At 35.1% G+C, this 11,747-nt stretch overlaps 1 protein-coding gene across 1 annotated transcript in view; it reads right to left on the bottom strand.

Moving 5' to 3' along the window:
- Window positions 1–6,568: 6,568 nt before the first annotated feature.
- Window positions 6,569–11,747, bottom strand: part of SFMBT2 (Scm like with four mbt domains 2) — a 197,828-nt gene continuing 192,649 nt past the window's right edge. Inside the window, exons 18-22 of the mRNA XM_063445458.1 lie at window positions 11,486–11,661; window positions 9,336–9,505; window positions 8,087–8,329; window positions 6,957–7,085; window positions 6,569–6,833 (exon numbers count right to left, since the gene is read on the bottom strand). Coding sequence (XP_063301528.1) covers window positions 6,693–6,833; window positions 6,957–7,085; window positions 8,087–8,329; window positions 9,336–9,505; window positions 11,486–11,661 — 859 coding nt within the window. The 3' untranslated portion in view covers window positions 6,569–6,692. The remainder of the gene's footprint in view (window positions 6,834–6,956; window positions 7,086–8,086; window positions 8,330–9,335; window positions 9,506–11,485; window positions 11,662–11,747) is intronic.

Genomic DNA, 11,747 nt, shown 5'->3' with positions numbered 1-11,747 from the left:
ACTGTGCATATTTCTATGCAAAGAATGCCATTCTTTGACTGATAGTGATCAGCAATTAATGTCAATGGGATTGGCACATCACCAAGTAAGCAGGAGACTAGGGGTTACTGGTACTCCTGGCATCATAACCACTACAGCATGCTGTAATAGCTATGATGCTTGGGGTAACCCTTTAAAGAAACATTCCAGACACCATAAACACTACAGAGTGCTTTAGTGGCTATAACTCCTGGTGCACCACAAATGTAAGTAGTCAAGCCATTTACAAACAGTTTAATCGCTTACTTGGGTTTCGCCAGACACCACTCCAGCTAGAAGTGAGATCACTCTTGGCCAATACAGTGCCTAGCTCTGAAGAGGCAGGGAGCAGCGCTCTGTGGATCCCCCGCTATGAAGTAAAACTGTCATAAGATAGTTTGACTAAATACAATGGGAGAGCAGGGGCGCATGTTAAGCCACTCCTTGCACAATAAACACTAGGTTGCACTTTAGCAGCTATGCTGCTTAGAGTGTTCCTTTAAGGCTGCAGACTACTTTCCAGCAGTAAGACAAATTACACTGGAGTTTATTCCGTAAGCAGTGCATTCTTGTGGGTATGAAAACATGATATGTAAAATGCAAGCTAAAGTAGACAATATGTAAAAAAAAAATCCCCAATTCATATTTTCCCAGCTTAGTTATGTTAGCCTAAATGTAGCAATTGATTATGCACTGATTAAACCCTATGTTCTATATGCTAATCAGAGTACAAACTGAGGAAATTACAATTTGTGCTCATGGGTTATTTTTATAAATACGTTTCATATTAAAAATACATGCTGCTTCCTGCTCAATGACGTTTTAGCAGCATGCTACCGTACTAGAATTTAATCTGTATTCAAACAGCAATTTGTAACATCAAAGGCATTTCATTAGAAGCCTGTAGAAAGTATGCAATTGGCCTGTGTTCCAAGGAAAGAGGTGAAAAAGCACATTTCAGAACTTCCCAATAACTGTCTGAGATAATGTATAAAACATGATGCAACACGGTTTAAGGACCTCTGAAGAAAGTGAATACACACAATGGGACTGTGACTCTTACAGACTACAAAACAAAAACTAAACCACCCTCTGCTAAAATATAGCGTGAACATTTTTACAAAAGATGTATGTGTTGTACTATTGTTTTCATTAACCAGAAGTGCTGCATAGAATTCTCTATAATGATCTGCACATATTCTAACTAAAGTATTTTGGGTTAACCTTATATTGGGTACTTTTACTACCCATTAAGACCATCGTAACAACAAATTCGGCAGTGGCTATGTGGGAAAAAATCTATATTTGTCTTCATAAAATAAGGCTGTCACCTGTCCTACAGAATAATAATAAATAGATTCTGCCCTCTGAGCTATCTTTGTCCATAAAATAAAATTAAAATGCAAAATCACTTTCTGGTTCAGGTTGCTGAATGAATAATACATTCATACAATTTACAGGAAAATAAAAATAAGCTTAAAGATTGCCAGTGCATTAAAACACATATTTGCTTTCTTATTATAGGTTTTTTAGAGCTTGTATTTATAGTATTTAATAAGTCCAGAAATCATATGTCATCAGATTTGATATACGGTATTCATTATTGAGGAATTATCCACAAAGCATTAATGTTACCAAAGGTAATTGTGCTTCTAACATCGTATGGGATTTCAAATTGAAAAAACATGGAACAAAAAATGCTCAGAGCTACAATGAAGTTAGAAAAAGGTTTTCCTATTTGCCTGTATGACCTGAGTTATCATTTAACTAAAGGCAGCTTATCTTAAAGATTTTTTTTTTTATATATATTTAAATATATGATATATGAACATACACACTTTCTACAGGAAATATTCTCAGTTCTTTTAAAAGTTTGCTGAACCAGAATACTTGATTTTCAATTAGTAGATCTGTTTTCAAGACCGATTCCCACTGACCCATCTAAAAAGGTCCACTTACATTATATAAAGAAATACCTTAATCGGTGAATCATGTCTAGAAGAAACTCCATAGACAAATTAAAGGCCAAAAAATATGAGCTTGAAGCACAACTGACTCAGATACAATTTCCAGTTCTGCTATTCTGGTATGAAATTTGCAACTCACAGTTTAGTAAATAATTGTGTTTGCCCTCTGGAGGAACTTGGAAATAACACAGTCTCCACAACATGCAGGTTGATGATTATTTTCAGAGCTTGCATGCACAGTTAAATAACGCTTTATTAAATGTATTTTGTAGAAATCTGGAGATAAATATCAGAATGAGAAGCCTTTTACCAAGAATCTAACAAGCCATAAAAAGAATTCTATGAAGCTGTATTATTATGTAAGGATGAATGATCCTCACTATGATAGTTGACTTGGTTTAAGATACAAACAGTTATTGACTTGACACTTTTCATTGACATAATTCTACAGAATATGGGGTTCTATTTCTTAGGATAAAGAAAACACTATTTTCTTAGACAAAGAAACAGAAAATTGAATCAGACTGAAACTGTGATTACATATGCTCTAACTTATTTTTCCTAAAATAGCAGAAAAAAAAGATCATAACCAACAACATGACTATATATTTGCGGCCAAAAATGTATTGAACGCACACATTATTTTGGTTTTTTTTTCTCTGTATTGGCACTATACACAAGTAGTAAGTGCATTTCATAACGCATGTTTAAACAAAAATCTTTACATTTTAGTTTGTGTGTAAAATTATCTAAGTAAATGTTGATGTATAGTCTAACAAGTAGATCAGCACTCTTGTATTTAATTATATTTGTCAAACAGGTTAGGAAAAAGTAATGTTTGTTTAAAAATCATTATTAATCTCCTTGAAGATAGACAGTAAAAACCTGCTTCATTTTTTTTTTCTTTTTTTTTTTATGTTTAGTTGTTTTTATTTTTGAACAACAAAGCTATATTGAGTTTTGTGCTTGAAAAAAAAAAAATATATTTCATATTTCACTAGAATTGAATAAATATATTGTAACCTGGCCTTAAGCCCCTTCGGTTGTACATAACACATTTTACATTCTCGCAAGTTGATTATACTGTGTGGTCAGTATGTTGTGATATAAAAAATTGTAAGTGTGTTGACTCACACTTGGTAAACCTAAAGGGCTACTAAACTAGAATTTCTGGGAAGTATTTAAAAAAAAAAAAAAAAAAAAGAAAATCAAAATTAATGATGATAAAAAAATTTGAATTCAAATAATTATTCGCATCAGTTTTGTTTTCAGTTTGGCAATTTTGGCATTAAAGTGGCTCTGTCACCTCAAACTTACCTTTTTATTGTTTCCTATTCTCTTCCTCTGTCAGAATCTGTTCTTTTTCTTCTTTTCTGATCTATTTCTCTTTAAAACGTGTGTATTTGAACAATGGTGAACCACCATTGTTCAAAGAGCTTATGTCCCGACTAGATTCTTCAAGTACATATGGGAGAATGCCAAGCTGATTGGTAGGAGTTGAAGAAAAATATATTAAAAGATGGCAGAAATGGTTAATAGTTAGAAACTCGTACCTATAAGAATGAATTTGGTATTCACTGAACTTAATTTGAAGAATAAGGATTAATATTTGTATTATAACAAAATATTTTGATAATAAATATATTGGTAGATGATAAATTGTGATAGAAGTAGGGCAATGTTTAAATGTTTAACCCCTTAAGGACCAAACTTCTGGAATAAAAGGGAATCGTGACATGTCACACATGTCATATGTCCTTAAGGGGTTAAATGTTTAAATAACTTAAATAATTAATGGCTATATTAGGGGAATACATGATTTAATTGGTACGTCATATTGAATTAAATAATTTGTAAATGTTAACAACAAAAAAAGATTGTTATGAAATGATCAATATGACAGCATGTATGTGCAAATATGGATTATAGCACTGAAGATACTTGTGATAGTGTTTATACACCACTTTGTCTTTGTATTTGTTTGCTGTTCAGGTTTTTGTTTTTTAGTCTTTTTTTGTCTTAATGAATATTGTAAAATATGTTAAAATTCAATAAAAATGTATATATGGAAAACAAAAGTGTGTATTTTTTCTTCACTTGGTAATCTTGAGAAAGGGAGCAACTTACCTTAAACTACATCCTTTGTCAAGAAGAACAGATTCTGACAGAGGAAGAGAAGAGGAAACAATGGGAGAAAGGTACGTGTGCGGTGACAGAGCCACTTGTTTTTCTCAATTTAGTAAATAACCCTGTATGTATAGACCAGACATTTACTGAGTAAACTATATGATAATAAAATAGTGATCATAGTAGCAGACCTATTATTTACTTTGCAGAAGTACAATCAATAAAATTAGAACACATTTCTATATAGAAACATGGCAGCTAAACTCACCAATGCATTTACACTGATGAGTGGGAGGCAAACTTTATAAAACAGTCCTAACCCAAAAAACACTGCCAACATCAGTTGCCCATACTCATCACACACCAGACTGAAGTTTAATAGAATGCTCCTAGAGCAGTGGCTCTCAACTCAGTACATGTGAATCACCAGTCATCCAGAATTTGTAGATTACTTTTTCATCAGGGAAACCAAGAAAACCTTAAAGGACCACTATAGGCACCCAGACCACTTCAGCTCAATGAAGTGGTCTGGGTGCCAGGTCCATCTAGGATTAAACCTTTCTGCTGTAAAAATAGCAGTTTCAAATAAACTGCTCTGTTTATAATAGGGTTAATCCAGCCTCTAGTGGCTGTCTCATTGACAGCCGCTAGAGGCGCTTCCGCGCTTCTCACTGTGATTTTCACAGTGAGAAGGCGCCAGCGTCCATAGGAAAGCATTGAGAATGGACTGGCTCTTGCCGCGCATGCGCATTCAGCCAATGACATCAGAAGAGGATGGAGAGTCCCAGCGCCGAGGGAGCCCAGCGCTGGAAAAAAGGTAAGGGATTAACCCCCTTCCTCCCCCTTCAGCGCAGCGGGAGTGGGACCCTGAGCACTATAGTGCCAGGAAAATGAGTTTGTTTTCCTGTCACTATAGTGGTCCTTTAACTGTTGGTGGCCCATAAGAACCTACTGAGAACCACTGATCTAAATAACAAGTGCTCTGAGAGAATTTCAAATAGTAACATTGTGACAAAGTTACTGAAAAATTTCCAAGCAAATCAAGGACAGACAATATTTACAAAGTGCTACCCTCCCTTATAATGGATGACTCGTGTTATTTTACCATTATTTACTCAATTTAATGCAATCACTTAAATTCATATAGTAATCTGTCAAAAAAATCCTAAAAATCTGGAGGGAGAATAGGGATGGCATGGGTGGGGCCCTGAGGACTGTCACCAGTGAGGTGACCTGCGTCACTGGCGATACCTAAAAGAGGTGAGTTCACCCAAAAAAGCTATCTGGATAGCCCCAGCCTCTGCATGGTCATAGTGTTAGCTGCCCAGCACAAGCTCACACTGTGCTACGCGGGGACAGTTTACTGGTACACCCAGACATGGAACATCAAGAAACTAAGCAGGAAAAAAAAACAAAATCAGGACTGTCTCTGCCAAAAGCGGGATTGTTGTGAGGTCTGCGTAAAAAACAAGGCAGCATAGAGTTAGGGTTTACTCCAGTATGAGTTATAAATTAGTCATCTCTTTGGTGCTATAGATTCGTTCACAGTAATATTTCTTATCTTTTTGTGATATGCATTATATACACATCACAAAAAGATTAGTTACCAAATTTCGATAGTGTGAAATGACAGGATCTTGATCCGTATAACTAGTTAGTGGCATACTCAATATCGATAAACACAAAATAGTTATCTTTGGAACATGTTTCTCAGAGTTTGCAGTAAATAAATAACATGAAGCTATGCTTACTCCTTCTAATATCATGTTATACAACCATGACCCCTTCTTCCTACATACCTACTAAGTTACGCTGCATGTACATAATATTGCCTACAGATCCTGATAACAGAAGATATTGAAAAATGTTTAGCTAAAAAAAAAAAAAAAAAAAGAACTCTGATTGCAAAGGATATCACAGCTATAGTCTGTCTGTACGATTTACCATTTAGAATTAGGTTACAATATACCCATGACAATGATTACTACATATGGGTTTCCTTTGGGAAAACACAGTTATTAAGACTGAAGTGTGTCATACAGTTCACCTAGTAGTAAAAGAGAAACATTCAATCAAGGTATTGTTATAAAAATGGAAAGAAGGAACAGTAGAAAGTGTGCTAACCATTGATATCAAAGCTTTCATGTAAGCCACAGATCACGGTAAAAACGACCACACACTTTCAATATGAAAGAAGATTACAAAATTTGCTAAAAGATCAGACATGCTAAAATATGCCTTTACGTCCAAAGTCAGACAAACACAAAGCCTGTTATTAACATTTTTTTGTTTGTTTGCTTTTGTTAAAACTTCTAAAGAGATATTTTTTGTTTTGCTTTTTTTTTTTTTTTTTTAATTCACGGCTGTGAATGAACACAGCTATTTGTGTTACAAAAGTAAAAAGCAAAGATATAAACAGCTGGTCTATCAAAGTGCTCTACATATGTAGCAATGCTAATTATTATGTACGTAGACCAGGGCTTTTTTTTTCTACAAAACATTTTAGCAAAAGAAAACATGCTTCAGTATCTTTATAAATCTTAATAATTAATATTAGCTCAGAACATCAAAATATAATGTTTAGTTGGCATATTGTGCATAGAATGCAAATTTTACTCTTTCTATTTGATGACAAAGCTTGATAGCGGGACCCAGTTTAAGTTCCATACACTCCTGCACCGTGGGGAGAGTCAAGAGAAGAAGTGCTTGGCCATCGATGTCCTACAAATAGACAATAAATATAGTTTATTATATACTTGCTTGTTATAATAAAAATACAACTTACATGTTGCTCAATGGGGTTGTTCCTAAGATAGCTATAAGATAAGATAAACACCCACTTACCTGTTCTTGAAATATTTTTGACAAAGGAGCACAATCTGTAGATTTGATAAACTGAACAACATCGGTAACCGTCCATTCCAGAGGGTTACTTTCAAGAACAAGGCGTTCCTCTTCCTCCTGCTTTTTATCCTAGCAAAACACAAAACAAAAAAAAAAAAAACAGGTGAAGGGTGAATATTTCTTTCACTAACATGTATAATTTAAAACTCTGATATTAATATTTTAATTAAGGTGACTGTCAAACAAAATGACTGCTGCGCAATGTGACATTTCAAATATCATAGCTTTGAACAGAATAAAAAAATAAATGAAGATTGAAACCGTGCCTAAAATCCACTCCCATAAATCTCAGTGGGCAAACACACAAATTACATCCACAGGACAATACATGATACAAGAGATAAAACCTGCTTACATAATCCATATAAATGCGTATTGTGAAATGCCTAGGTAGTATAAATCTCCATCACGGAAATACAAGGAATACAAAGAAACTGGATAAATAGCAACCTGTTTTTAAAGTGACAATTTAAAAAGAAAAAAAAAGCTGTATGCTCTGTGAAATGCGTCAGTCTTTTCTTTTGTTTTTATTGTCAGTTATAGCCATAATAAATATTTTTTTACCCAACCCATATCTGCCTAAACAGTGCTATATATATGTAAGGCTGGGCCTGTAGTTTTGGGGAGGGCTTGGTTTCAGGTCTGGCGATTTGCCCCCACCACTCCCTTTTTCTCTTATCTTTATATAGGGTAGGCCCTCTTTTAGTTCAGGCCTACTGCATCGTCGGTTCCGACACACCACAACCGACTTTGTCATATTTCATTATGTCCAACACCTCTAACATTACGGCTTTTGATGCCCCGAACACATACACATTTGGTTTGTTTGTTTGTTTGTTTTTCTTGTGCTATGTTAACCTGATGTGGATATATTGCAGAAAGAAGATCTTGCCATTCATCCCTAAGGTGGGAAGTATACTGCCGGTTCTAACATCCTTTTTTGTGAAGATTAAGCATATATGACTGAAGCAGATTTTTATATTATGTTGCGACAGTGTTGTAAAAGAAAAGCACCAGCACTTATTGTGATATAGCCATCCATTTGCTACATAAGACTTAAGAAAACTTACATTTTTCTCAGTAGTGCTTTTGTCCTCCTCGGGGCAGGAATGGGATCGTGTTTTTCTGTCTCTTCTAGTTCTCTCAATTATAGGAGGCCGGTTGGACTCTATGCTGCTCCTCAGTGTTACTGCTCTGCGTGGCCGCAAAGATGGCACCTCAGTGGAGGATGTGTCAGTGTGATCATCACGCAGCTCTGAACTTGTTTCCTCACTTCCTGTTTCTTCCTCCATTCCACCTTCATCTCTACTATCCTGTCACCAGAAAAATTTACATTGTGCCATTACTGTGAATGTATCAATGTGGGATAACGTGGTGCCAGTTACTATACTATAACAGCTGGTAAATATGAAAACTTTGATACAGAAAATAAAATTAAATATCTAAATGTGTAAACACACAACTTGTAGTAACGTGATATTATCTGTTTATTATTGCAATTTTTGTATATTTATGCTACATTACACACAACTTGTAATAACGTGATATTATCTGTTTATTATTGCAATTTTTGTATATTTATGCTACATTATGTAAATTTTTACAATACATATTCAATTATTTAACAATTGATTTTTTTTTTTTTTTTTTAAATTGCCTGTACTGGGACTAAGTCTAATAATTATATAAAATAGAGTGAGTTAAAATAAATTATCCAAATTACTTCTTCTACACATATATCTATATAAACAGGAAAAGGGGTTACTGGTCTAGAGGACAAGAGTAAAACTTATTTTATGAGCTTGTTATGAGTACATTTCATTGTACTCAACAAATCATTTAACAGTACTTTGTTATAGTTCAGTGACTATACTTTATAAATATTGTTATGTATTCATGTCTCTCTAAAAAAACTGCACATAAAATAATGAAACGCTAGCAAATATTAGAAGTACTAACTCACATTCAATAAGTCAATGTAAAGTTTGATTTTATAAATCCCTTACAATTACCTCCTTACTCTATTGCTACTATAGGCTATGTATGTTCGATATATTGTCTATAGTGTGCTAGGTTTACAATTAATGCCTTCCATACAGTGCCCTTGTGTAACCACTCCCCACTTGAAAAATTACTTCCTTCTTACATTTTCATGACCTATATGTCTTGATTACCAATTTTAAAGCACTATAGAATATGTTCCCAATATATTAATAAAAAGAATATAAAAATGTCCCAAAGCTGATGTTTAATTTATCTCCCCAGCAGGTCAACCTTTTTTATTTATTTTTTTAAAGACAACTTTTAAAAACATTATACCTCCGCTGACTCCACTGCAGTGACATCTACAGTTGATGTCCGTCTCTTCTTCTGCACAAATATAGATTTTCTTCTTTTCCTGCGTCTTGCTGGCTTTGCTGGTGCGTTTTCCAAATTGTGTTCTCCAATGGGGGGCTTTGATATTTTCTTCCTTTTTCCATAGTAATAAGCTAAAGTAATTCAAGATGATATTTGTAAAAGCACATTCGAATTTATTTAAAAAGATAGACTATTATGCGTAGCTCAATGATCTCAAACCCAGCGTACCATATGAAAATATCAGTGTACATTACATAAGCAGTAGAAGCCAGATGTATGGGCAGTGCGAGCCTTGCAGGAAATCCAAAAAAAAAAACCACTTGTTTGGAGGGATGCTGCTTTTGCTTTTTAAACACTATTTTACAAATTGTAATAATTCCATTCTGCCTACAAAAGTTTACTTTCCTTAATAAGGCATAGCAGGCATTCACAGCGCTGATGAGCATGAATAGATTCACCGCTGCTCTTAAAATATTGCACAGCAGACTCGGAAAAGATCTTGTTATTTATTAAGCTCATAGATAACCTCCCAGCTCAGCAGAAGTAGCACTCTGAAATTCACAATGGGAATGTAGTATAGAACCATTTGATTTGCTAAACTGCAGGGATTTTCAGATTGCCTTTTCTCTAAAATACCTAGATATAAGGTAGAGAGGGTAGTGCAAGGTGTACAGAGATCTGTTTGGTACATTTAAAAATATTAACTTTGCTATAGATGATAATTCATCTTTAATGCTTTCAAGCCACTGAGGACCGTGTTGGCAGTTTAACCCCTTTATGAGATGAAGTTATGCATATTGTTTAGACACATTTTTACAATAATTTTTTTTTTAAATATCAGAATATCAAAAAACTAAACCATTATAAAAGTTTATCCAAAAATAATTAGAAAAGTGTATTCAAAAATATTAAAGGGGCACTATAGTCTCTCATTGAAGAGGTCTGGATGCAATGTCCCTGTCCCCCTTAGTCCTGCAATACAAAAGATTGCGGTTTTTGAGAAACTGCAATGTTTACATTGCAGTACTAAGACTGCCTCTCAGATGCGCTTCCAGGAGTTTACCGGACTCTGGGTCCCATAAATGATGCCGGACTTGCTCACGTTCTGCATGAGGGCATACAGCATAAGTGAAATCCCCATGGGAATACGCATTACGCATTAGGTCTTCCCCTTCGGAAGAGTGGGATTCAGGATGAGTGCCCACCCAGATCCGAGGGACATCGGCACTGGAATCAGGTAAGTAAATGAAGGATTTTTAGCCCTTTATGTGCTGAAAGAGAGGCCATGAGGGGGGCGGACCAAAGGGCATTATAGTGTCAGGAAAACATTTTTATTCCTAACGCTATAGAATCCCTTTACATTGGGGCCTTCATAGGATAGAGAATCTTGTACTTGCTATATCCTATGAACAGAAACAAAAATCCTTTAATGTGACACATTTGAGAACAAAAACCATGACGTCTGCTTATATTTTATAAGGATATAAAACTGAAAGAAATCTGGTCATAGCCTTAACCCCTTAAGGACACGTGACATGTGTGACATGTCATGATTCCCTTTTATTCCAGAAGTTTGGTCCTTAAGGGGTTAAAGGGTCTCTGTCAACCGCCCACCACCATAAATATTTCATAAAGATAAAATCTGTATTAAATACTCACATTAACTGTGGTGAAATCTTACTGAATTTCCAACGTAGTAAACAGATATACAAAGACAAATTGCGCTTGACAAAACTTGACAAAATGTGGACCTACCACCATCAGGTTTTGTCATTTTCCCAACCTGCCACTATGGAAAAACACATTGTCTATGGAGGATCCCGCGGTCTTCCAGAATCCTCCATAGACCTCGGTGTTGTACTCTCGCACTGATGTGGGGTTCTGACAGATGAGATCAAGAGGACTGAGGACTGAACATTAGAATTAGGATCAGATAAGTAAAACTCATCTTCCCCTGCACCCCGCAGCTACCAGACATACAGTGGAGCAGTCACCACTGGGGGTGACACGGCCACTTCCATTCTAGTCTTCTAATTGCTTAGCACCTTAAAGCATTCAGACTTGGAACAAAAGCTATCTGAATTTTGTCAGAGGTTTGTTACTACACTTACTATATTTGGTCTTTGTGTGAATGGAACAGTTCTCTGGGCATGTTTCTGTTATTTGTAGTGGACTGAACAAATAAGGGCAGCACTCCAGTTTTGCACACACTCTTCTGCAAAAATCTGCTACTTGATCTGATGTACGGACAATCTTCACAATTGCTCTGTAAGTTTTTCCTTTGTATCTGAAAGAAGATAAAACAAAAATAAAATGCAACACATTTTCTGAAAAAAATAAAATATTTCTGGATTACTTTGGAAAGCCATATTG

The sequence above is a fragment of the Pelobates fuscus genome, chromosome 3, assembly GCF_036172605.1.
Source record: "Pelobates fuscus isolate aPelFus1 chromosome 3, aPelFus1.pri, whole genome shotgun sequence".
Classification (NCBI taxonomy): domain Eukaryota; kingdom Metazoa; phylum Chordata; class Amphibia; order Anura; family Pelobatidae; genus Pelobates; species Pelobates fuscus.
This window is presented reverse-complemented; position numbering and strand designations above follow the sequence as displayed.